The 27,471-nt window shown below is 55.2% G+C and overlaps 1 protein-coding gene across 6 annotated transcripts in view; it reads left to right on the top strand.

Annotated features, from left to right (window-relative positions):
* Positions 1-3,422: 3,422 nt before the first annotated feature.
* ELP5 (elongator acetyltransferase complex subunit 5) overlaps positions 3,423-27,471 on the top strand; it is a 39,845-nt gene continuing 15,796 nt past the window's right edge. The window contains exons 1-5 of one of the 6 annotated variants that reach the window (XM_063930660.1): positions 3,423-3,826; positions 10,495-10,555; positions 14,531-14,611; positions 18,483-18,726; positions 26,086-26,255. In XM_063930660.1, the coding sequence (XP_063786730.1) occupies positions 14,600-14,611; positions 18,483-18,726; positions 26,086-26,255 (426 nt within the window). In that variant the 5' untranslated portion in view covers positions 3,423-3,826; positions 10,495-10,555; positions 14,531-14,599. Of the gene's footprint in view, positions 3,827-9,530; positions 9,656-10,494; positions 10,556-14,530; positions 14,632-18,482; positions 18,727-26,085; positions 26,256-27,471 lie in introns of those variants that run through there. The other 5 variants (XM_063930661.1, XM_063930659.1, XM_063930657.1 and 2 more) reach the window with 5 other exon arrangements.

Raw genomic sequence — 27,471 nt, 5'->3', positions numbered from 1 at the left:
GAATCACTTAATCTGGAATGCCCTTTTCCGTTAGGATCCGGCGTTCATCCGCCATGCCGTCAAACGCAGCCGCGGTAAGTCTTGGAACAGACAGGGCCCCTGCTGTAACAGGTCCTGTCTGAGAGGCAGAGGCCATGGGTCCTCTGAGATCATTTCTTGTAGTTCTGGGTACCAAGTTCTTCGTGGCCAATCCGGAACGATGAGTATAGTTTTTACTCCTCTCTTTCTTACTATCCTCAGTACCTTGGGTATGAGAGGAAGAGGAGGGAACACATAAACCGACTGGTACACCCACGGTGTCACTAGTGCGTCCACAGCTATCGCCTGAGGGTCCCTTGACCTGGCGCAATATTTTTTTAGCTTTTTGTTGAGGCGGGACGCCATCATGTCCACCTGTGGCAGTTCCCAGCGATTTACAATCTGTGTGAAGACTTCTTGATGAAGTCCCCACTCTCCCGGGTGGAGGTCGTGCCTGCTGAGGAAGTCTGCTTCCCAGTTGTCCACTCCCGGAATGAACACTGCTGACAGTGCTAGCACGTGATTCTCCGCCCATCGAAGAATCCTTGTGGCTTCTGCCATTGCCATCCTGCTTCTCGTGCCGCCCTGGCGGTTTACATGGGCGACCGCCGTGATGTTGTCTGACTGAATCAGTACTGGGTGGTTTTGAAGCAGGGGCTCTGCTTGACTCAGGGCGTTGTAAATGGCCCTTAGTTCCAGTATATTTATGTGTAGTGAAGTCTCCAGACTTGACCACTGTCCTTGGAAGTTACATCCCTGAGTGACTGCCCCCCATCCTCGGAGGCTTGCATCCGTGGTCACCAGGACCCAGTCCTGTATGCCGAACCTGCGGCCCTCAAGAAGATGAGCACTCTGCAGCCACCACAGCAGAGACACCCTGGCCCTTGGGGACAGGGTGATCAACCGATGCATCTGAAGATGCGATCCGGACCATTTGTCCAACAGATCCCACTGAAAGATCCTTGCATGGAACCTGCCGAAGGGAATTGCTTCGTAAGAAGCCACCATCTTTCCCAGGACTCGCGTGCAGTGATGCACCGACACCTGTTTTGGTTTCAGGAGGTCCCTGACCAGAGATGACAATTCCTGGGCCTTCTCCACCGGGGGAAACACCTTCTTCTGTTCTGTGTCCAGAATCATGCCCAGGAAAAGCAGACGCGTCGCAGGAATCAGCTGCGACTTTGGGATATTCAGAATCCAGCCGTGCTGTTGCAACACTTCCTGAGAGAGTGCTACGCTGACCAACAACTGCTCTCTGGACCTCGCCTTTATGAGGAGATCGTCCAAGTACGGGATAATTATAACTCACTTCTTCCGAAGGAGTATCATCATTTCGTCCATTACCTTGGTAAATATTCTCGGTGCCGTGGAGAGACCAAACGGCAACGTCTGGAATTGGTAATTACAGTCTTGTACCACAAACCTGAGATATTCCTGGTAAGGTGGGTAAATGGGGACATGCAAGTAAGCATCCTTGATGTCCAGCGACACCATAAAATCCCCCTCTTCCAGGCTTGCAATAACCGCCCTGAGCGATTCCATTTTGAACTTGAACTTCTTTATATAAGTGTTCAAGGATTTTAAATTCAGGATGGGTCTCACCGAACCGTCCGGTTTCGGTACCACAAACATTGTGGAATAGTAACCCCTGCCCTGTTGAAGGAGGGGGACCTTGATTATCACCTGCTGGAGGTACAGCTTGTGAATTTCCGCCAGTACTACCTCCCTTTCCCTGGGAGCAGCTGGCAAGTCTGATTTGAGGTAACGGCGAGGGGGAGTCGTCTCGAACTCCAGCTTGTATCCCTGAGATACAATTTGTACAGCCCAGAGATCCACTTGTGAGCGAACCCACTGGTTGCTGAAGTTTCGGAGACGCGCCCCCGCCGCACCTGGCTCCGCCTGTGGAGCCCCAACGTCATGCGGTGGACTTAGTGGAAGCAGGGGAGGATTTTTGTTCCTGGGAACTGGCTGCCTGGTGCAGCTTCTTTCCTCTACCCTTGCCTCTGGCCAGAAAGGATGCTCCTCTGACCCGCTTGCCTTTCTGAGGCCGAAAGGACTGCATTTGATAATACGGTGCTTTCTTAGGCTGTGAGGGAACCTGAGGTAAAAAAGTCGACTTCCCAGCAGTTGCTGTGGATACGAGGTCCGAGAGACCGTCCCCATACAATTCCTCACCCTTATAAGGCAAAACCTCCATGTGTTTTTTAGAATCAGCATCACCTGTCCACTGCCGAGTCCATAATACTCTCCTGGCAGAAATGGACATTGCATTAATTCTAGATGCCAGCAGGCAAATGTCCCTCTGTGCATCCCGCATATATAAGACGACGTCTTTTATATGTTCGATGGTTAGCAAAACAGTATCCCTGTCGAGGGAATCAATGTTGTCTGAGAGGGTATCAGTCCATGCTGCTGCAGCACTACACATCCATGCTGAAGCAATTGCAGGTCTCAGTAGAGTACCAGAGTGTGTATACACAGACTTCAGGATAGCTTCCTGCTTTCTATCCGCAGGCTCCTTTAGGGCGGCCGTATCCTGAGACGGCAGTGCCACCCTTTTAGATAAGCGTGTTAGCGCCTTGTCCACCCTAGGGGATGTTTCCCAACGTAACCTATCCGTTGGCGGGAAAGGGTACGCCATCAGTAACCTCTTAGAAATCACTAATTTCTTATCAGGGGAACTCCACGCTTCTTCACACAATTCATTTAATTCATCAGATGGGGGAAAAGTCACTGGCTGCTTTTTCTCCCCAAACATAATACCCCTTTTGGTGGTAACCGGGTTAATATCAGAAATGTGTAATACATCTATCATTGCAGTGATCAGTGGTTAAAGTGGGCCGGAACGGGGCGGAACTGCGTTCCGTCACCTCTAATTGCAGGCGGAACCAGTTCCGCCTCCGCCCGGCCACAGCATCATGTCCCTGTTCCATAGTAAAGGTGGCAGCGGCCGCCAGCCAATCATGGCTCGCGGACCGGCTGCAGCACCAATCAGAAGATGAGGCTTTTTTGGCGTGAGCCAATCACGGCTCGCAGACCGCCAGCCAATGAGAAGCTGCCAAGTGGCAGCTTCTCATTAGCTGGCGGTCCAGGAGCCGTGAATGGCGCACAGCCGGCGCCAGGTTCAAAGTGCCGTCTCTCCCCCCCTCCGCCGCTGCCACAGCCGCCAGAGTGTGACTGAGCCGCGGTTTGTAACGCCCGATCCCCCCCCCCCCCCCCCCCCGCAGCCGCCGGAGTTAACTGTTCCATAGTAAAGGTGGCAGCGGCCGCCAGCCAATCACGGCTCGCGGACCGGCTGCAGCACCAATCAGAAGAAGATGAGGCTTTTTTTTAAATCTGGCGTGAGCCAATCACGGCTCGCAGACCGCCAGCCAATGAGAAGCTGCCAAGTGGCAGCTTCTCATTAGCTGGCGGTCCAGGAGCCGTGAATGACGCACAGCCGGCGCCAGGTTCAAAGTGCCGTCTCTCCCCCCCTCCGCCGCTGCCACAGCCGCCAGAGTGTGACTGAGCCGCGGGTTGTAACGCCCGATCCCACCCCCCCACCCCCCGCAGCCGCCGGAGTTAACTGTTAACTGACGCTGAGCAGCGGCCAGTAATGCCCATGCCCACTCCCCATCTCCCTGCCAGCGCAGCAGCTTAAATTCCACCCTACCCCTAAGCTTAGTGACCCGCGGCCTGTAATGCCCTCCCCACCTCCACCGGAGCACTGTCTGCAAGTGAATGATGGTCCGAGGCCCTATCCTAACCGTGGCACACCCCTGGGCGTCTGGCAGGAGAGTCAACTCGCCCTCCACATGAAGACCTCCAGGTAACTGCTGCCACAATTCACAGCTCTGGGTGCCCAGTCTTTCTGCTGCTGATATTCTCTCTCTCTCTCTCTCCATGTTTCTCTCTCTCTCTCTCTGTCACTCTATTTTGCTATGTCTCCCCCTCATCTCCCTCTTTTGCCATGTCTCTCTCTCTCTCTTGCAATGTCTCTCTCTCCATGTCTCTCTCACCCTCTCTTGCCATGTCACTCTTTTTGTCTTTTTTTGCACTTTCAAGACTCTGAGAGAGAGAGAGAGAGAGAGAGAGAGAGAGAGAGAGAGAGTGTGTGTGTGTGTGCGCGCGCTGGAAGGGGCTCTACCTGTCGTACTGTGTAAAAGAGGAAGCTGTCTGCCGTACTGTGTAAAAGGGGGACTCTGCTATTGTGTGTGTAAAGGGCATTAGTATGTGGGGCGGACAATGTGAATAAGATTGTGCTACTGTGAAGCATTATTTTGAATTGGTGTTACTTTTGTGTGGCCACGCCCCTTCTGTGTGAGGCCACACCCCTTTCTGCGGCATTGCGGGTGAGGTGAGTTCCCCCACCTCTCCAGGACCACTTTAAGCCCTGGCAGTGATCATGCATCGGATAGCTTTTGTAGACTGTACATTTGTCTCATCCTCATCTACACTGGAGTCAGACTCTGTGTCGACATCTGTGTCTACCATCTGAGCTAGCGGGCGTTTATGAGCCCCTGACGGCTTCTGAGTCGCCTGGGCAGGCGCGGGCTGAGACCCCGGCTGTCCCAAGGCTGCTGCGTCATCGAACCTTTTATGTAAGGAGTTGACACTGTCGGTTAAGACCTTCCACATATCCATCCAATCAGGTGTCGGCCCCGTCGGGGGCGACACCACACTTATCTGCCTCTGCTCCGCCTCCACGTAACCCTCCTCATCAAAAATGTCGACACAGCCGTACCGACACACCACACACACACAGGGAATGCTCAGACTGAGGACAGGACCCCACAAAGTCCTTTGGGGAGACAGAGAGAGAGTATGCCAGAACACACCACAGCGCTATATAACACAGGGATTTACACTGCTAATAAGTGATTTTCCCAATAGCTGCTTGTCTGTATCGATTTGCGCCTAAATTTATGTGCCCCCCCCTCTCTTTTTAACCCGTCTTGTACCTGGATACTGCAGGGGAGAGCCTGGAGAGCTGCTTCCAGCGGAGCTGTGAAGGGAAAATGGCGCTGGTGTGCTGAGGAAGAAGGCCCCGCCCCCTCAGCGGCGGGCTTCTGTCCCGCGTTTTCTGTAACTTAATGGCGGGGGTTTTTACACATATACAGTTAACTGACTGTATTATGTGTATTTTATGCCAAAAGGTATTATAATTGCTGCCCAGGGCGCCCCCCCCCCCAGTGCCCTGCACCCTACAGTGACCGGAGTGTGTGGTGTGCTGTGGGAGCAATGGCGCACAGCTGCGGTGCTGTGCGCTACCTTAATGAAGACATGAGTCTTCTGCCGCCGATTTCATCGCTTCTCTTCTGTCTTCTGGCTCTGCAAGGGGGACGGCGGCGCGGCTCCGGGACCGGACGACCGAGGACTGGGCCTGTGTTCGATCCCTCTGGAGCTAATGGTGTCCAGTAGCCTAAGAAGCACAAGCTAGCTGCAAGCAGGTAGGTTCGCTTCTCTCCCCTCAGTCCCTCGTAGCAGTGAGTCTGTTGCCAGCAGATCTCACTGAAAATAAAAAACCTAACAAATACTTTCTTTTCTAGGAAGCTCAGGAGAGCCCCTAGTGTGCATCCAGCTCTGGCAGGGCACAGATTCTAACTGAGGTCTGTAGGAGGGGCATAGAGGGAGGAGCCAGTGCACACCAGATAGTACCTAATCTTTCTTTTAGAGTGCCCAGTCTCCTGCAGAGCCCGTCTATTCCCCATGGTCCTTACGGAGTTCCCAGCATCCACTAGGACGTCAGAGAAATACTGTATACTATACTGCTTGATGATCACTGGATCCCAGGTTTTCAGCCACTTTTATGTCAGGGTTGAAATAAGTGTGTAACAGTAGGGACCATGGGCTCTATTCAGACCTGATCGCTGTTGTGCGAAATCGCAAAGCAGACGATTATGGAAATACTGCGCATGAATGTGCCGTGAGTCTGCCAGGGTTTCTGCACATGCCCGGTCCCACTGACTGCACAAGCACAGCGGCCACTACTGGGGAGGGTACTGGAGGATGCCTCTGCTGGCTGAGATTGCGGTGTGTAGCCCATAGGCTACAGTATGCTACCATCTTCACACGGCGGTAGCTGCGGGGGCCATGCACGGGAACACATGGTGGTGGCTGCGGGGGCCATGCTCAGGAACACATGGCGGTGGCATGCTCGGGAACACATGGTAGTGGCTGCGTGGGCCATGCTCGGGAACACATGGTGGTGGCTGCGGGGGCCATGCTCAGGAACACATGGCGGTGGCATGCTCGGGAACACATGGTGGTGGCTGCGTGGGCCATGCTCGGGAACACATGGCGGTGGCATGCTCGGGAACACATGGTGGTGGCTGCGTGGGCCATGCTCGGGAACACATGGCGGTGGCATGCTCGGGAACACATGGCAGTGGCATGCTCGGGAACACATGGCAGTGGCTGTGGGGGCCACGCTTGGGAACACATGAAGGTGGTTGCGGTGGTTACACTCGGGAACACATGGCAGTGGCTCCAGGAGTCACGCTCGGGAACACATAGCTGTGGCTGCGGGGGCCATGCTCAGGAACACATGGCTGTGACTGCGGGTGCCATGTTCGGGAACACATGGCGGTGGCTGCGTGGGCCATGTTTCGGAACACATGGCGGTGGCATGCTCGGGAACACATGGTGGTAGCATGCTCGGGAACACATAGCGATGGCATACTCGGGAACATATGGCGGTGGCTGCGTGGGCCATGCTCGGGAACACATGGCGGTGGCTGTGGGAGCATGCTCAGGAACACGTTGGTGGCTGTGGGAGCCATGCTCAGGAACACATGGCTGTGGCGGCCATGCTCGGGAACACATTGCGGTGGCATGCTCGGGAACACATGGCGGTGGCTGCGTGGGCCATGTTTGAGAACACATGGCGGTGGCATGCTCGGGAACACATGTCGGTAGCAGGCTCGGGAACACATGGCTGTGGCATGCTCGGAAACACATGGCAGTGGCATGCTCGGAAACACATGGCGGTGGCTGTGGGAGCATGCTTGGGAACACATGGCAGTAGCTGTGGGGGCCACGCTTGGGAACACGTCGGTAGCTGCGGTGGCATGATCGGGAACACATGGCGGTGGTTGAGGTGGCATGCTCGGGAGCACATGGCGGTGGCTGCGGGAGTTGCGCTTGGGAACATATGGTGGTGGCCATGCTCGGGAACACATCGCAGTGGCTGCGGTGGAATGCTTGGGAACACATGGCGGTGGCTGCGGGTGTGACGCTTGGGAACAAATGGCGGTGGTCATGCTCGGGAACACAAGGCGGTGGCTGCAGGGTAACGCTCGGGAACACATGGCGGTGGCATGTTCGGGAACACAAGGTGGTGGCTGCAGGGTAACGCTCGAGAACACATGGCGGTGGCTGCAGGGTAACGCTCTGGAACACACGGCGGTGGCATGCTTGGGAACACATGGCAGTGGCTGTGGGGGCCACGCTTGGGAACACATGGCAGTGGTTGCGGTGGTTACACTCGGGAACACATGGCAGTGGCTCCAGGAGTCACGCTCGGGAACACATAGCGGTGGCTACGGGGGCCATGCTCAGGAACACATGGCTGTGGCTGCGGGGGCCATGTTCGGGAACACATGGCGGTGGCTGCGTGAGCCATGTTTCGGAACACATGGCGGTGGCATGCTCGGGAACACATGGTGGTAGCATGCTCGGGAACACATAGCGATGGCATACTCGGGAACATATGGCGGTGGCTGCGTGGGCCATGCTCGGGAACACATGGCGGTGGCTGTGGGAGCATGCTCAGGAACACGTTGGTGGCTGTGGGAGCCATGCTCAGGAACACATGGCTGTGGCTGTGGGGGCCATGCTCGGGAACACATTGCGGTGGCATGCTCGGGAACACATGGCGGTGGCATGCTCGGGAACACATGTCGGTAGCAGGCTCGGGAACACATGGCGGTGGCATGCTCGGAAACACATGGCAGTGACATGCTCGGAAACACGTGGCGGTGGCTGTGGGAGCATGCTTGGGAACACATGGCAGTAGCTGTGGGGGCCACGCTTGGGAACACGTCGGTGGCTGCGGTGGCATGATCGGGAACACATGGCGGTGGTTGAGGTGGCATGCTCGGGAGCACATGGCGGTGGCTGCGGGAGTTGCGCTTGGGAACATATGGTGGTGGCCATGCTTGGGAACACATGGCGGTGGCTGCGGGTGTGACGCTTGGGAACAAATGGCGGTGGTCATGCTCGGGAACACAAGGCGGTGGCTGCAGGGTAACGCTCGGGAACACATGGCGGTGGCATGTTCGGAAACACAAGGTGGTGGCTGCAGGGTAACGCTCGAGAACACATGGCGGTGGCTGCAGGGTAACGCTAGGGAACACACGGCGGTGGCATGCTCGGGAACATATGGCGGTGGCACGCTAAAGAACACACGGCGGTGGCATGCTCGGGAACATATGACGGTGGCTGCGGTGGCATGCTCGGGAACATATGGCGGTGGCACGCTCGGGAACATATGGCGGTGACTGCGGTGGCATGCTCGGGAACATATGGCGGTGGCATGCTCGGGAACATATGGCGGTGGCATGCTCGGGAACACACGGCGGTGGCACGCTTGGGAACATATGGCGGTGGCATGCTCGGGAACACACGGCGGTGGCATGCTCGGGAACATATGGCGGTGGCTGCGGTGGCATGCTCGGGAACATATGGCGGTGGCACGCTTGGGAACATATGGCGGTGGCATGCTCGGGAACACACGGCGGTGGCATGCTCGGGAACATATGGCGGTGGCTGCGGTGGCATGCTCGGGAACATATGGCGGTGGCTGCAGTGGCACGCTCGGGAACATATGGCGGTGGCTGTGGGGGCCACACACCGGATATTGCTGAATCTGGCAGCATAGAAAGCGATGGGGGCAGCGGCTTGTGGCGGTAATGGAGGAGCTCTGCGGCGGTCTCTCTGTCACACCGTCAGGGGGTACTTGGTATGTGCAGGTGACCAGGGGGCCTCCTCATGGCGCAGTGTCTCCGGATCTCTATGGACACTTGCACCGGGGGGTCGCTGGGAGATGCTGGCTGGTGGCTTATGGCTAAAACCAAGTTGGGGAAAGGAACTCTGACGTCACCAGGGGAGGAGCCACGTCACCAGGGGGAGGAGCAAGGTCAGAATATGGTCCGGTAAATGTACCCTCGGCACAGGGTTACTCAGGGGAGCAGTTGGCGGTGTGGACAGTAGTGACAGTGCGGCCTGGCCCCGATACGAGGGCACAGGGCGGGGGGCGGCGGCACCGTGCTGTATCCCAATACTGACCCCTGTACCCTCACCACAGGCCCCACCCTCCTGCTATAAGTCCCAGCATGCCGCCCACAGGATGATATACAGAGGACAGGGCAGGTGTTCCGGAGCCAGGCACTAGAGGGAGCCCTGTCTCTCTCCTGTCTCCAGCTCAGCCGCCATTTTACCGGAGTCAGCTGTTTTTATCGCCGCGAGGAAATGGCGGCGGGGGGTGCAGTAAAATGGCGGCGAGGGGCAGGACAAGACGGGTGCAGGTGGGTGTAGCAAGATGGCGGCGAGGGTGACGGCGGCCATATTTGTACTCCCGTGTGTGTAACGTGTAATGTCCCCGACATGCTACAGGAGCTGAGAGACCCCGGGACCCCCGGGCTCCTAATAATCACAGGTACTGCCCCCTCCCCTGTGCTGCCCCCCTCACACACGGGGCCCTGGGGGGAGGAGGCGGGTGCCTGAATTATATATATATATATATATATATATACAGGGAGTACAGGACCCCTCCCCCAGTACCACAGAGCCAGCAATCATATATATAATATATATATATATATATATATATATATATATATATAGTATATGGGGTTGATTGTTGGGTCTTTCCTGTGTGTTTGGGGGCTATCCGGTCTCTAGGTCGACCACTATAGGTCGACAGTAAGTAGGGTGACTGGTTTCTAGATCGACATGAGTTTTTCACATTTTTTTTCTTAAGTTTTTTAACTTTTCCATACTTTACGATCCACGTGACTACATTTGGGAACGGTAACCTTGCGTGAAGCCTGGCGAGCGGACACGGTGCACTAATTAGGGTTCCCGGTCACTCCGTGGAGAAAATGACACAATTTTTTTTTTAAAACCTCATGTCGACCCTTGTTCACGTCGACTTAATGCTTGTGTCGACCTAGTTACTGTTGACCAATAGTGGTGTACCTAGACACTGTGGACCTAAGTATGGGCCACCCTATGATCCACACCCGCTTGGGGTCTGGTTGTCTTGTTACCGTATGTGTGGGCCTGGGGTGACGTAAGGCTGCTGTGCTCGGCCACCATGGGACATTGTCATTGTTTCATGGCTCCGGTGAAACATGCCGGGGGTGGCGGTGATCACCTGTTACCTGGGGCTCTGCCAGCCAGGGGGCACACACCTCTTCCCGCATCCTGCTCCTTGTAGAAGGCGATGGGCGCTGCATGAACCCTCTTCCTAACCTCTGTCACCTGTCTCCTCAGATTCTGCACTGCACAGTGGTCGGGAAATACTCCTCAGCTTTCTCCTGGCTGCGCTGCGCAGGTGAGTGTGACAGGGCGACATGGTGTGGGACTTCATGGAGTGAGAGGGGATGGGCGCAGGGTTAGGGCCCTCTGGACACACACTGAGGGAGGTGCATTTAGAGAAATGCAGGAGGTGCTACATGGGTGGCTGATGTGGTGGTATAAGGATGGTGGTGCATGGTCTGGGGTGGCTGATGTGGTGGTATAAGGGTGGTGGTACATGGTCAGGGGTGGCTGATGTGGTGGTATAAGGGTGGTGGTGCATGGTCTGGGGTGGCTTATGTAGTATAAGGGAGGTGGTGCATGGACAGGGGTGGCTGATGTGGTGGTATAAGGGTGGTGGTGCATGGACAGGGGTGGTTGATGTGGTATAAGGGTGGTGCTGCATGGTCTAGGGTGGCTGATGTGGTGGTATAAGGGTGGTGGTACATGGTCAGGGGTGGCTGATGTGGTATAAGGGTGGTGGTGCATGGTCTGGGGTGGCTGATGTGGTGGTATAAGGGTGGTGGTGCATGGTCAGGGGTGGCTGATGTGGTATAAGGGTGGTGGTGCATGGTCTGGGGTGGCTGATGTGGTGGTATAAGGGTGGTGGTGCATGGTCTGGGGTGGCTGATGTGGTGGTGTAAGGATGGTGCTGCATGGTCTAGGGTGGCTGATGTGGTGGTATAAGGATGGTGGTGCATGGACAGGGGTGGCTGATGTGGTATAAGGGTGGTGGTGCATGGTCTGGGGTGGTTGATGTGGTGGTGTAAGGATGGTGGTGCATGGTCTAGGGTGGCTGATGTGGTGGTATAAGGATGGTGGTGCATGGACAGGGGTGGCTGATGTGGTATAAGGGTGGTGGTGCATGGTCTGGGGTGGCTGATGTGGTGGTGTAAGGATGGTGGTGCATGGTCAGGGGTGGCTGATGTGGTATAAGGGTGGTGCTGCATGGTCTGGAGTGGCTGATGTGGTGGTATAAGGGTGGTGGTACATGGTCAGGGGTGGCTGATGTGGTATAAGGATGGTGGTGCATGGTCTGGGGTGGCTGATGTGGTGGTGTAAGGATGGTGGTGCATGGTCAGGGGTGGCTGATGTGGTGGTATAAGGATGGTGGTACATGGTCAGGGGTGGCTGATGTGGTGGTATAAGGATGGTGCTGCATGGTCTGGGGTGGCTGATGTGGTGGTATAAGGATGGTGGTGCATGGACAGGGGTGGCTGATGTGGTATAAGGGTGGTGGTACATGGTCAGGGGTGGCTGATGTGGTGGTATAAGGGTGGTGGTGCATGGACAGGGGTGGCTGATGTGGTATAAGGGTGGTGGTGCATGGACAGGGGTGGTTGATGTGGTATAAGGGTGGTGCTGCATGGTCTGGGGTGGCTGATGTGGTGGTATAAGGGTGGTGGTACATGGTCAGGGGTGGCTGATGTGGTGGTATAAGGGTGGTGGTGCATGGTCAGGGGTGGCTGATGTGGTGGTATAAGGGTGGTGCTGCATGGTCTGAGGTGGCTGATGTGGTGGTACATGGTCAGGGGTGGCTGATGTGGTATAAGGATGGTGGTGCATGGTCTGGGGTGGCTGATGTGGTGGTGTAAGGATGGTGGTGCATGGTCTGGGGTGGCTGATGTGGTGGTATAAGGGTGGTGGTGCATGGTCTGGGGTGGCTGATGTGGTGGTATAAGGATGGTGGTGCATGGACAGGGGTGGCTGATGTGGTATAAGGGTGGTGGTGCATGGTCTGGGGTGGCTGATGTGGTGGTATAAGGGTGGTGGTGCATGGACAGGGGTGGCTGATGTGGTATAAGGGTGGTGGTGCATGGTCTGGGGTGGCTGATGTGGTGGTATAAGGGTGGTGGTACATGGACAGGGGTGGCTGATGTGGTGGTATAAGGGTGGTGGTACATGGTCTGGGGTGGCTGATGTGGTGGTATAAGGGTGGTGGTACATGGACAGGGGTGGCTGATGTGGTGGTATAAGGATGGTGGTGCATGGACAGGGGTGGCTGATGTGGTGGTATAAGGATGGTGCTGCATGGTCTGGGGTGGCTGATGTGGTGGTATAAGGATGGTGGTACATGGTCAGGGGTGGCTGATGTGGTGGTATAAGGGTGGTGCTGCATGGTCTGGGGTGGCTGATGTGGTGGTATAAGGGTGGTGCTGCATGGTCTGGGGTGGCTGATGTGGTGGTATAAGGATGGTGGTGCATGGACAGGGGTGGCTGATGTGGTGGTATAAGGATGGTGCTGCATGGTCTGGGGTGGCTGATGTGGTGGTATAAGGATGGTGGTGCATGGTCTGGGGTGGCTGATGTGGTGGTATAAGGGTGGTGGTGCATGGACAGGGGTGGCTGATGTGGTGGTATAAGGATGGTGGTGCATGGTCTGGGGTGGCTGATGTGGTGGTATAAGGATGGTGGTGCATGGACAGGGGTGGCTGATGTGGTGGTATAAGGATGGTGGTGCATGGACAGGGGTGGCTGATGTGGTGGTATAAGGATGGTGCTGCATGGTCTGGGGTGGCTGATGTGGTGGTATAAGGGTGGTGGTGCATGGATAGGGGTGGCTGATGTGGTGGTATAAGGATGGCGGTGCATGGTCTGGGGTGGCTGATGTGGTGGTATAAGGATGGTGGTGCATGGACAGGGGTGGCTGATGTGGTGGTATAAGGGTGGTGGTGCATGGACAGGGGTGGCTGATGTGGTATAAGGATGGTGGTGCATGGACAGGGGTGGCTGATGTGGTATAAGGGTGGTGGTACATGGTCAGGGGTGGCTGATGTGGTATAAGGGTGGTGGTACATGGTCAGGGGTGGCTGATGTGGTGGTATAAGGATGGTGCTGCATGGTCTGGGGTGGCTGATGTGGTGGTACATGGTCAGGGGTGGCTGATGTGGTGGTGTAAGGATGGTGCTGCATGGTCTGGGGTGGCTGATGTGGTGGTATAAGGGTGGTGCTGCATGGTCTGGGGTGGCTGATGTGGTGGTATAAGGATGGTGCTGCATGGTCTGGGGTGGCTGATGTGGTGGTATAAGGGTGGTGCTGCATGGTCTGGGGTGGCTGATGTGGTGGTATAAGGATGGTGGTGCATGGTCTGGGGTGGCTGATGTGGTATAAGGGTGGTGGTACATGGTCTGGGGTGGCTGATGTGGTGGTATAAGGGTGGTGGTACATGGTCTGGGGTGGCTGCTGTGGTGGTATAAGGATGGTGCTGCATGGTCTGGGGTGGCTGATGTGGTGGTATAAGGATGGTGGTGCATGGTCAGGGGTGGCTGATGTGGTGGTATAAGGATGGTGGTGCATGGTCTGGGGTGGCTGATGTGGTGGTATAAGGATGGTGGTACATGGTCTGGGGTGGCTGCTGTGGTGGTATAAGGATGGTGGTGCATGGTCAGGGGTGGCTGATGTGGTGGTATAAGGATGGTGGTGCATGGACAGGGGTGGCTGATGTGGCGGTGTATGGATAGAGGAGTTGGGGAAGCGACGTGCTGCAGGGACAGAGGTGATGGGAGGTGGAGGAGGGACGTTCTGCAGGGACAGAGGGGTGTCAGGTCTGGAAGGAGATGTAATGATGGGAGGTGGGGAAGGGATGTTCTGCAGGGACAGAGGTGATGGGAGGTGGAGGAGGGACGTTCTGCAGGGATAGAGGGGTGTCAGGTCTGGAAGGAGATGTAATGATGGGAGGTGGGGAAGAGATGTTCTGCAGGGACAGAGGTGATGGGAGGTGGAGGAGGGACGTTCTGCAGGGATAGAGGGGTGTCAGGTCTGGAAGGAGATGTAATGATGGGAGGTTGGGAAGGGATGTTCTGCAGGGACAGAGGTGATGGGAGGTGGAGGAGGGACGTTCTGCAGGGATAGAGGGGTGTCAGGTCTGGAAGGAGATGTAATGATGGGAGGTGGGGAAGGAATGTGCTGCAGGGACAGAGGTGATGGGAGGTGGAGGAGGGACGTTCTGCAGGGATAGAGGGGTGTCAGGTCCGGAAGGAGATGTAATGATGGGCGTCTGGTCTGGTTTCAGGGCAGAGAGTGTCCACATCTTCGGCTTTGAGTGGTCTCGGGAAGAATTCCTGGCTGGTTCTCGGTGTGAATGTTTCCCCAGGTGAGAGCAGCAGAATGCAGGTACATAGACCATATATGCTGGTCATCTCCACGCAGCACACCGGTACAGCCCGTACAGCCTCCTGTCATGTGTACCGACAGTGTGCCCTCCGGGATCACAGGATTGGTATAGGCCACAGCGTAACTGAATCAACTCTGCATACAGAACTGGGCGGTAGTACTAGGCGGCTGTCCCATACCACTGCATACAGAACTGGGCGGTGGTACTAGGCAGCTGTTCCATATCACCACATACAAAGCTGGGCGGTGGTACTAGGCAGCTGTTCCATATCACCACATACAGAGCTGGGCGGTGGTACTAGGCGGCTGTCCCATACCACCACATACAGAGCTGGGCGGTGGTACTAGGCAGCTGTTCCATATCACCACATACAGAGCTGGGCGGTGGTACTAGGCAGCTGTTCCATATCACCACATATAGAGCTGTGCGGTGGTACTAGGCAGCTGTTCCATATCACCACATACAGAGCTGGGCGGTGGTACTAGGCAGCTGTTCCATATCACCACATACAGAGCTGGGCGGTGGTACTAGGCAGCTGTTCCATATCACCACATACAGAGCTGGGCGGTGGTACTAGGCAGCTGTTCCATATCACCACATACAGAGCTGGGCGGTGGTACTAGGCAGCTGTTCCTTATCACCACATACAGAGCTGGGTGGTGGTACTAGGCAGCTGTTCCATATCACCACATACAGAGCTGGGCGGTGGTACTAGGCAGCTGTTCCATATCACCACATACAGAGCTGGGCGGTGGTACTAGGCAGCTGTTCCATATCACCGCATACAGAGCTGGGCGGTGGTACTAGGCAGCTGTTCCATATCACCACATACAGAGCTGGGCGGTGGTACTAGGCGGCTGTCCCATACCACTGCATACAGAGCTGGGCGGTAGTACTAGGCAGCTGTTCCATATCACCACATACAGAGCTGGGCGGTGGTACTAGGCGGCTGTCCCATACCACTGCATACAGAGCTGGGCGGTGGTACTAGGCAGCTGTTCCATATCACCACATACAGAGCTGGGCGGTGGTACTAGGCAGCTGTTCCATATCACCACATACAGAGCTGGGCGGTGGTACTAGGCAGCTGTTCCATATTACCACATACAGAGCTGGGCGGTGGTACTAGGCAGCTGTTCCTTATCACCACATACAGAGCTGGGCGGTGGTACTAGGCAGCTGTTCCTTATCACCACATACAGAGCTGGGCGGTGGTACTAGGCAGCTGTTCCATATCACCACATACAGAGCTGGGCGGTGGTACTAGGCAGCTGTTCCATATCACCACATACAGAGCTGGGCGTGGTACTAGGCAGCTGTTCCATATCACCACATACAGAGCTGGGCGGTGGTACTAGGCAGCTGTTCCATATCACCACATACAGAGCTGGGCGGTGGTACTAGGCGGCTGTCCCATACCACTGCATACAGAGCTGGGCGGTGGTACTAGGCAGCTGTTCCATATCACCACATACAGAGCTGGGCGGTGGTACTAGGCAGCTGTTCCATATCACCACATACAGAGCTGGGCGGTGGTACTAGGCAGCTGTTCCATATTACCACATACAGAGCTGGGCGGTGGTACTAGGCAGCTGTTCCTTATCACCACATACAGAGCTGGGCGGTGGTACTAGGCAGCTGTTCCTTATCACCAAATACAGAGCTGGGCGGTGGTACTAGGCAGCTGTTCCATATCACCACATACAGAGCTGGGCGGTGGTACTAGGCAGCTGTTCCATATCACCACATACAGAGCTGGGCGGTGGTACTAGGCAGCTGTTCCTTATCACCACATACAGAGCTGGGTGGTGGTACTAGGCAGCTGTTCCATATCACCACATACAGAGCTGGGCGGTGGTACTAGGCAGCTGTTCCATATCACCACATACAGAGCTGGGCGGTGGTACTAGGCAGCTGTTCCATATCACCGCATACAGAGCTGGGCGGTGGTACTAGGCAGCTGTTCCATATCACCACATACAGAGCTGGGCGGTGGTACTAGGCGGCTGTCCCATACCACTGCATACAGAGCTGGGCGGTGGTACTAGGCAGCTGTTCCATATCACCACATACAGAGCTGGGCGGTGGTACTAGGCGGCTGTCCCATACCACTGCATACAGAGCTGGGCGGTGGTACTAGGCAGCTGTTCCATATCACCACATACAGAGCTGGGCGGTGGTACTAGGCAGCTGTTCCATATCACCACATACAGAGCTGGGCGGTGGTACTAGGCAGCTGTTCCATATCACCACATACAGAGCTGGGCGGTGGTACTAGGCAGCTGTTCCATATCACCACATACAGAGCTGGGCGGTGGTACTAGGCAGCTGTTCCATATCACCACATACAGAGCTGGGCGGTGGTACTAGGCAGCTGTTCCTTATCACCACATACAGAGCTGGGCGGTGGTACTAGGCAGCTGTTCCTTATCACCACATACAGAGCTGGGCGGTGGTACTAGGCAGCTGTTCCTTATCACCACATACAGAGCTGGGCGGTGGTACTAGACAGCTGTTCCATATCACCACATACAGAGCTGGGCGGTGGTACTAGGCAGCTGTTCCATATCACCACATACAGAGCTGGGCGGTGGTACTAGGCAGCTGTTCCATATCACCACATACAGAGCTGGGCGGTGGTACTAGGCAGCTGTTCCATATCACCACATACAGAGCTGGGCGGTGGTACTAGGCAGCTGTTCCATATCACCACATACAGAGCTGGGCGGTGGTACTAGGCAGCTGTTCCATATCACCACATACAGAGCTGGGCGTGGTACTAGGCAGCTGTTCCATATCACCACATACAGAGCTGGGCGGTGGTACTAGGCAGCTGTTCCATATCACCACATACAGAGCTGGGCGGTGGTACTAGGCAGCTGTTCCTTATCACCACATACAGAGCTGGGCGGTGGTACTAGGCAGCTGTTCCATATCACCACATACAGAGCTGGGCGGTGGTACTAGGCAGCTGTTCCTTATCACCACATACAGAGCTGGGCGGTGGTACTAGGCGGCTGTTCCATATCACCACATACAGAGCTGGGCGGTGGTGCTAGGCGGCTGTTCCATATCACCACATACAGAGCTGGGTGATGGTACTAGGCGGCTGTTCCATATCACCACATACAGAGCTGGGCGGTGGTACTAGGCAGCTGTTCCATATCACCACATACAGAGCTGGGCGGTGGTACTAGGCAGCTGTTCCATATTACCACATACAGAGCTGGGCGGTGGTACTAGGCAGCTGTTCCATATCACCACATACAGAGCTGGGCGGTGGTACTAGGCAGCTGTTCCATATTACCACATACAGAGCTGGGCGGTGGTACTAGGCAGCTGTTCCATATCACCACATACAGAGCTGGGCGGTGGTACTAGGCGGCTGTTCCATATCACCACATACAGAGCTGGGCGGTGGTACTAGGCAGCTGTTCCATATCACCACATACAGAGCTGGGCGGTGGTACTAGGCAGCTGTTCCATATCACCACATACAGAGCTGGGCGGTGGTACTAGACAGCTGTTCCATATCACCACATACAGAGCTGGGCGGTGGTACTAGGCAGCTGTTCCATATCACCACATACAGAGCTGGGCGGTGGTACTAGGCGGCCATCCACAGAAGACTATGTGCTGACTCCTCTCTGTAGTCCTGTGTTAGTGATTGGATCCTAGTCTCCATAATGCAGCATGTGTCACCACTGACAGTATCACCGCTGTTCCTGACCACAGTTCCCAGCATGCAGAGCGTCTACCAGCCACAGCCCATACGTACGGTGTGGTATTGCCTGTCCCTGCGTGGGGACCTGTGGGTAGAGTATAATGACGGACATATAATCCCATGCAGCTTCCCGTCTCTCCCCCCAGCCTCACCTTCCACGACGGGTTCTCTGACCCCCTGAATTGGAGGAAGAGCTCACAGTCATTTACGTTGGAGGAGTTTTCTGTGAAAGGAATATGGCAACGAGTGGGGAGTCCAACCGGTGCGGTCACTATTATCCTGGACTCTCTGAGCTGGATATTGTCACGATGTCCCCTTGCATCTGTCTGTCACACCCTGCGAGACTTACCCCGACATCGGACGCAGGATGGTAAGTGCGCCCGTGTCACACTCCTGTAAGAGGCCATTGGCTGTGACGTGTCAGTGGGGTATAAGTGGCTGTGGCGTGTCACTGGGGTATAAGTGGCTGTGGCGTGTCACTGGGGTATAAGTGGCTGTGACGTGTCAGCGGGGTATAAGTGGCTGTGGCGTGTCACTGGGGTATAAGTGGCTGTGACGTGTCACTGGGGTAAGTGGCTGTGGTGTGTCACCGGGGTTTAAGTGGCTGTGGCGTGTCACTGGGGTATAAGTGGCTGTGACGTGTCACTGGGGTAAGTGGCTGTGACGTGTCACTGGAGTAGAAGTGGCTGTGACGTGTCAGTGGGGTGTAAGTGGCTGTGACATGTCACTGGGGTATAAGTGGCTGTGGTGTGTCACCGGGGTTTAAGTGGCTGTGGCGTGTCACTGGGGTAAGTGGCTGTGACGTGTCACTGGAGTAGAAGTGGCTGTGACGTGTCAGTGGGGTGTAAGTGGCTGTGACATGTCACTGGGGTATAAGTGGCTGTGGTGTGTCACCGGGGTTTAAGTGGCTGTTGCGTATCAGTGTGGTATAAGTGGCTGTGACGTGTCCCTGGGGTATAAGTGGCCATGGCGTGTCACTGGGGTGTAAGTGGCTATGACGTGTCACTGTTGTGTAAGTGGCTGTGACGTGTCACTGGGATGTAAGTGGCTGTGACGTGTCACTGGGGTGTAAGTGGCTGTGACGTGTCAGTGGGGTAGAAGCGGCTGTGATGTGTCACTGGCGTATAAGTGGCTGTGACGTGTCACTGGCGTGTAAGTGGCTGTGGCGTGTCACTGGGGTGTAAGTTGCTGTGACGTGTCAATGGCGTATAAGTGGCTGTGACGTCCATGGGGTGTAAGTGGCTGTGATGTGTCATAGGGTATAAGTGGCTGTGGCATGTCAGTGGGGTATAAGTGGCTGTGACGTGTCAGTGGGGTATAAGTGGCTGTTGCGTGTCACTGGGATGTAAGTGGCTGTGGCGTGTCACTGGGGTGTAAGTGGCTGTGAAGTGTCAATGGGGTGTAAGTGGCTTTGACGTGTCAGTGCGGTATAAGTGGCTGTGACGTCCATGGGGTGTAAGTAGCTGTGATGTATCATAGGGTATAAGTGGCTGTGACCTGTCAGTGGGGTGTAAGTGGCTGTGACGTGTCCCTGGGGTATAAGTGGCCGTGGCGTGTCATAGGGTATAAGTGGCTATGACGTGTCACTGTTGTGTAAGTGGCTGTGGCGTTTCCCTGGGGTGTAAGTGGCTGTGACGTGTCAGTGGGGTGTAAGTAGCTGTGACGTGTCATAGGGTATAAGTGGCTGTGACGTGTCAGTGGGGTGTAAGTGGCTGTGGCGTGTCAGTGGGGTGTAAGTGGCTATGGCGTGTCAGTGGCGTGTAAGTGGCTGTGACTGTCACTGGCGTATAAGTGGCTGTGACGTGTCAGTGGGGTATAAGTGGCTGTGGCGTGTCAGTGGGGTGTAAGTGGCTGTGATGTCACTGGCGTGTCAGTGGGGTAGAAGTGGCTGTGACGTGTCAATGGCGTATAAGTGGCTGTGACGTGTCAGTGGGGTATAAGTAGCTGTGGCGTGTCAGTGGGGTGTAAGTGGCTGTGGCGTGTCAGTGGGGTGTAAGTGGCTATGGCGTGTCAGTGGGGTGTAAGTGGCTGTGGGGTGTAAGTGGCTGTGGCGTGTCACTGGGGTGTAAGTGGCTGTGGCGTGTCACTGGGGTGTAAGTGGCTGTGACGTGTCAATGGGATGTAAGTGGCTGTGACGTGTCAGTGGGGTAGAAGTGGCTGTGAAGTGTCAATGGCGTATAAGTGGCTGTGATGTGTCATAGGGTATAAGTGGCTGTGACCTGTCAGTGGGGTGTAAGTGGCTGTGACGTGTCCCTGGGGTATAAGTTGCCGTGGCGTGTCACTGGGGTGTAAGTGGCCATGACGTGTCAGTGTTGTGTAAGTGGCTGTGGCGTGTCACTGGGGTATAAGTGGCTGTGACGTGTCAGTGGGGTGTAAGTGGCTGTGACGTGTCAGTGGGGTAGAAGTGGCTGTGACGTGTCAGTGGGGTAGAAGTGGCTGTGATGTGTCATAGGGTATAAGTGGCTGTGACGTGTCACTGCGGTATAAGTGGCTGTGACGTCTCACTGGGGTGTAAGTGGCTGTGACGTGTCCCTGGGGTGTAAGTGGCTGTGGCGTGTCACTGGGGTGTAAGTGGCTGTGACGTGTCCCTGGGGTGTAAGTGGCTGTGGCGTGTCACTGGGGTGTAAGTGGCTGTGACGTGTTAGTGACGTGTCAGTGGGGTGTAAGTGGCTGTGACGTGTCAGTGGGGTATAAGTGGCTGTGACGTGTTAGTGACGTGTCAGTGGGGTGTAAGTGGCTGTGGCGTGTCACTGGGGTGTAAGTGGCTGTGACGTGTCAGCGGGGTATAAGTGGCTGTGACGTGTCAGTGGGGTATAAGTGGCTGTGACGTCCATAGGGTGTAAGTGGCTGTGGCGTGTCACTGGGGTGTAAGTGGCTGTGACGTGTCAGTGGGGTGTAAGTGGCTGTGACGTGTCACTGGGGTGTAAGTGGCTGTGACGTGTCAGTGGGGTATAAGTGGCTGTGACGTGTTAGTGACGTGTCAGTGGGGTGTAAGTGGCTGTGGCGTGTCACTGGGGTGTAAGTGGCGGTGACGGTATCACTGTGGTGTAAGTGGCTGTAGATGGAGGAACCGCTTCAGTGATACCATGGAGTGAGGGTGGTGTAGGAGGAATTAGGAGGTAGTGGCTGGAGTTGGGGATGTGGTCCTCTGCAGAGATACAATGTAGAAATCCATTAGTTCAGGACAAGAGGCAGGAGGTGAATGTGCCTCGGTATCCCGTAGTCAGCCCCCTCCCCCTTTGCTGTGTTGGTTCCATAGATGAACGTCCTCTGTATCCTACGTCGGCTCTCCTCCACTGAGTAATGTTACAGCGTCTGACTCCTATCTCCTCGGTATCCTGTAGTACGTCGGCTCTCCTCCGCTGAGTAATGTTGCAGCGTCTGACTCCTATCTCCTCGGTATCCTGTAGTACGTCGGCTCTCCTCCGCTGAGTAATGTTGCAGCGTCTGACTCCTATCTCCTCGGTATCCTGTAGTACGTCGGCTCTCCTCCGCTGAGTAATGTTACAGAGTCTGACTCCTATCTCCTCGATATCCTACGTCGGCTCTCCTCCGCTGAGTAATGTTGCAGAGTCTGACTCCTATCGCCTCGGTATCCTGTAGTACGTCGGCTCTCCTCCGCTGAGTAATGTTACAGCGTCTGACTCCTATCTCCTCGGTATCCTGTAGTACGTCGGCTCTCCTCCGCTGAGTAATGTTGCAGCGTCTGACTCCTATCTCCTCGGTATCCTGTACTACGTCGGCTCTCCTCCACTGAGTGATGTTGCAGCGTCTGACTCCTATCTCCTCGGTATCCTGTAGTACGTCGGCTCTCCTCCGCTGAGTAATGTTTCAGCGTCTGACTCCTATCTCCTCGGTATCCTGTAGTACGTCGGCTCTCCTCCGCTGAGTAATGTTGCAGCGTCTGACTCCTATCTCCTCGGTATCCTGTAGTACGTCGGCTCTCCTCCGCTGAGTAATGTTGCAGCGTCTGACTCCTATCTCCTCGGTATCCTGTAGTACGTCGGCTCTCCTCCGCTGAGTAATGTTGCAGCGTCTGACTCCTATCTCCTCGGTGTCCTGTACTACGTCGGCTCTCCTCCGCTGAGTAATGTTGCAGCGTCTGACTCCTATCTCCTCGGTATCCTATACTACGTCGGCTCTCCTCCGCTGAGTAATGTTGCAGCGTCTGACTCCTATCTCCTCGGTATCCTGTACTACGTCGGCTCTCCTCCACTGAGTGATGTTGCAGCGTCTGACTCCTATCTCCTCGGTATCCTGTACTACGTCGGCTCTCCTCCACTGAGTGATGTTGCAGCGTCTGACTCCTATCTCCTCGGTATCCTGTACTACGTCGGCTCTCCGCTGAGTAATGTTACAGCGTCTGACTCCTATCTCCTCGGTATCCTGTAGTACGTCGGCTCTCCTCCACTGAGTGATGTTACAGAGTCTGACTTCTATCTCCTCGGTATCCTGTAGTACGTCGGCTCTCCTCCACTGAGTGATGTTACAGAGTCTGACTCCTATCTCCTCGGTATCCTGTAGTACGTCGGCTCTCCTCCGCTGAGTAATGTTACAGAGTCTGACTCCTATCTCCTCGATATCCTACGTCGGCTCTCCTCCGCTGAGTAATGTTGCAGAGTCTGACTCCTATCGCCTCGGTATCCTGTAGTACGTCGGCTCTCCTCCGCTGAGTAATGTTACAGCGTCTGACTCCTATCTCCTCGGTATCCTGTAGTACGTCGGCTCTCCTCCGATGAGTAATGTTACAGCGTCTGACTCCTATCTCCTCGGTATCCTGTAGTACGTCGGCTCTCCTCCGCTGAGTAATGTTACAGCGTCTGACTCCTATCTCCTCGGTATCCTGTAGTACGTCGGCTCTCCTCCGATGAGTAATGTTACAGCGTCTGACTCCTATCTCCTCGGTATCCTGTAGTACGTCGGCTCTCCTCTGCTGAGTAATGTTACAGCGTCTGACTCCTATCTCCTCGGTATCCTGTAGTACGTCGGCTCTCCTCCGATGAGTAATGTTACAGCGTCTGACTCCTATCTCCTCGGTATCCTGTAGTACGTCGGCTCTCCTCCGCTGAGTAATGTTACAGAGTCTGACTCCTATCTTCTCGGTATCCTGTAGTACGTCGGCTCTCCTCCGCTGGATAATGTTGCAGTGTCTGTGACTCCTATCTCCTCAGTATCCTGTAGTACGTCGGCTCTCCTCCACTGAGTGAAGTTACAGCGTCTGACTCCTATCTCCTCGGTATCCTGTAGTACGTCGGCTCTCCTCCGCTGAGTAATGTTATAGCGTCTGACTCCTATCTCCTCGGTATCCTGTAGTACGTCGGCTCTCCTCCGCTGAGTAATGTTGCAGCGTCTGACTCCTATCTCCTCGGTATCCTGTAGTACGTCGGCTCTCCTCCGCTGAGTAATGTTGCAGCGTCTGACTCCTATCTCCTCGGTATCCTGTAGTACGTCGGCTCTCCTCCACTGAGTAATGTTACAGCGTCTGACTCCTATCTCCTCGGTATCCTGTAGTACGTCGGCTCTCCTCCACTGAGTAATGTTACAGCGTCTGACTCCTATCTCCCCGGTATCCTGTAGTACGTCGGCTCTCCTCCCATGAGTGATGTTACAGCGTCTGACTCCTATCTCCTCGGTATCCTGTAGTACGTCGGCTCTCCGCTGAGTAATGTTACAGCGTCTGACTCCGATCTCCTCGGTATCCTGTAGTACGTCGGCTCTCCTCCGCTGGATAATGTTGCAGCGTCTGACTCCTATCTCCTTAGTATCCTGTAGTATGTCGGCTCTCCTCCACTGAATGATGTTACAGCGTCTGACTCCTATCTCCTCGGTATCCTGTAGTACGTCGGCTCTCCGCTGAGTAATGTTACAGCGTCTGACTCCTATCTCCTCAGTATCCTGTAGTATGTCGGCTCTCCTCCACTGAGTGATGTTACAGCGTCTGACTCCTATCTCCTCGGTATCCTGTAGTACGTCGGCTCTCCTCCACTGAGTGATGTTACAGCGTCTGACTCCTATCTCCTCGGTATCCTGTAGTACGTCGGCTCTCCTCCACTGAGTGATGTTACAGCGTCTGACTCCTATCTCCTCGGTATCCTGTAGTACGTCGGCTCTCCTCCACTGAGTGAAGTTACAGCGTCTGACTCCTATCTCCTCGGTATCCTGTAGTACGTCGGCTCTCCTCCGCTGAGTAATGTTATAGCGTCTGACTCCTATCTCCTCGGTATCCTGTAGTACGTCGGCTCTCCTCCGCTGAGTAATGTTGCAGCGTCTGACTCCTATCTCCTCGGTATCCTGTAGTACGTCGGCTCTCCTCCACTGAGTAATGTTACAGCGTCTGACTCCTATCTCCTCGGTATCCTGTAGTACGTCGGCTCTCCTCCACTGAGTAATGTTACAGCGTCTGACTCCTATCTCCCCGGTATCCTGTAGTACGTCGGCTCTCCTCCACTGAGTGATGTTACAGCGTCTGACTCCTATCTCCTCGGTATCCTGTAGTACGTCGGCTCTCCTCCACTGAGTAATGTTACAGCGTCTGACTCCTATCTCCCCGGTATCCTGTAGTACGTCGGCTCTCCTCCACTGAGTAATGTTACAGCGTCTGACTCCTATCTCCCCGGTATCCTGTAGTACGTCGGCTCTCCTCCACTGAGTGATGTTACAGCGTCTGACTCCTATCTCCTCGGTATCCTGTAGTACGTCGGCTCTCCTCCACTGAGTAATGTTACAGCGTCTGACTCCTATCTCCCCGGTATCCTGTAGTACGTCGGCTCTCCTCCACTGAGTGATGTTACAGCGTCTGACTCCTATCTCCTCGGTATCCTGTAGTACGTCGGCTCTCCGCTGAGTAATGTTACAGCGTCTGACTCCGATCTCCTCGGTATCCTGTAGTACGTCGGCTCTCCTCCGCTGGATAATGTTGCAGCGTCTGACTCCTATCTCCTTAGTATCCTGTAGTATGTCGGCTCTCCTCCACTGAATGATGTTACAGCGTCTGACTCCTATCTCCTCGGTATCCTGTAGTACGTCGGCTCTCCACTGAGTAATGTTACAGCGTCTGACTCCTATCTCCTCAGTATCCTGTAGTATGTCGGCTCTCCTCCACTGAGTGATGTTACAGCGTCTGACTCCTATCTCCTCGGTATCCTGTAGTACGTCGGCTCTCCTCCGCTGAGTAATGTTGCAGCGTCTGACTCCTATCTCCTCGGTATCCTGTAGTACGTCGGCTCTCCTCCACTGAGTGATGTTACAGCGTCTGACTCCTATCTCCTCGGTATCCTGTAGTACGTCGGCTCTCCTCCACTGAGTAATGTTACAGCGTCTGACTCCTATCTCCTCGGTATCCTGTAGTACGTCGGCTCTCCTCCACTGAGTAATGTTACAGCGTCTGACTCCTATCTCCCCGGTATCCTGTAGTACGTCGGCTCTCCTCCACTGAGTGATGTTACAGCGTCTGACTCCTATCTCCCGCCCTGTGTTGGCAGCAGCCAGGTACATTCTCATCTACACCTAGAAGAAGGCTGGCAGCTTCCCCCGGCCCCACAAGCTGGAGAGCGTCCAGGGCACATAATACCCGCACCAGGCTTGTGTGATGCCATGTGCGGTAATAATGTATTGGCTCCAGCTTATGCAGGCGACATAGGGCAGAGAGGATGGGGCTGATGGAAGTGCAGTACCTGAGGCATCCAGTGAGTGTGAGTGTGACCTTATGTGAGTGCTGACTTCTCCCCAGGTCCCCAGGATGTGCACGTTCTGGCCTTGCTGCACTCCGATTTACACGTCCCGGGGGTGTTGCAGTCCGTCTGTCTTCTTGCTGACTCTGTGATCAACGTGACGGACAGCGGGAGGAGTCAGAAAGCCACCATCGTACATCGCAAGAAGTCTGGCAGAGTTGTCACCCACGTGAGTGCAGTATTACCCCTCTACCCATGTGCAGTGCTTCCTCTGTGAGTCAGTATTACCCCTCTACCCGTGTGCAGTGCTTCCTCTGTGTGCAGTATTACCCCTCTACCCGTGTGCAGTGCTTCCTCTGTGTGCAGTATTACCCCTCTACCCGTGTGCAGTGCTTCCTCTGTGTGCAGTATTACCCCTCTACCCGTGTGCAGTGCTTCCTCTGTGAGTCAGTATTACCCCTCTACCCGTGTGCAGTGCTTCCTCTGTGAGTCAGTATTACCCCTCTACCCGTGTGCAGTGCTTCCTCTGTGAGTCAGTATTACCCCTCTACCCGTGCGCAGTGCTTCCTCTGTGTGCAGTATTACCCCTCTACCCGTGCGCAGTGCTTCCTCTGTGTGCAGTATTACCCCTCTACCCATGTGCAGTGCTTCCTCTGTGTGCAGTATTACCCCTCTACCCGTGTGCAGTGCTTCCTCTGTGAGTCAGTATTACCCCTCTACCCGTGTGCAGTGCTTCCTCTGTGAGTTAGTATTACCCCTCTACCCGTGCGCAGTGCTTCCTCTGTGAGTCAGTATTACCCCTCTACCCGTGTGCAGTGCTTCCTCTGTGTGCAGTATTACCCCTCTACCCGTGTGCAGTGCTTCCTCTGTGAGTCAGTATTACCCCTCTACCCGTGTGCAGTGCTTCCTCTGTGTGCAGTATTACCCCTCTACCCGTGCGCAGTGCTTCCTCTGTGTGCAGTATTACCCCTCTACCCATGTGCAGTGCTTCCTCTGTGTGCAGTATTACCCCTCTACCCGTGTGCAGTGCTTCCTCTGTGAGTCAGTATTACCCCTCTACCCGTGTGCAGTGCTTCCTCTGTGTGCAGTATTACCCCTCTACCCGTGTGCAGTGCTTCCTCTGTGAGTCAGTATTACCCCTCTACCCGTGTGCAGTGCTTCCTCTGTGAGTCAGTATTACCCCTCTACCCGTGTGCAGCGCTTCCTCTGTGAGTCAGTATTACCCCTCTACCCGTGTGCAGTGCTTCCTCTGTGTGCAGTATTACCCCTCTACCCGTGTGCAGTGCTTCCTCTGTGAGTCCGTATTACCCCTCTACCCGTGTGCAGTGCTTCCTCTGTGAGTCAGTATTACCCCTCTACCCGTGTGCAGTGCTTCCTCTGTGAGTCAGTATTACCCCTCTACCCGTGCGCAGTGCTTCCTCTGTGTGCAGTATTACCCCTCTACC

The sequence above is a fragment of the Pseudophryne corroboree genome, chromosome 6 (assembly GCF_028390025.1).
Source record: "Pseudophryne corroboree isolate aPseCor3 chromosome 6, aPseCor3.hap2, whole genome shotgun sequence".
Taxonomy (NCBI): Eukaryota; Metazoa; Chordata; class Amphibia; order Anura; family Myobatrachidae; genus Pseudophryne; species Pseudophryne corroboree.
This window is presented reverse-complemented; position numbering and strand designations above follow the sequence as displayed.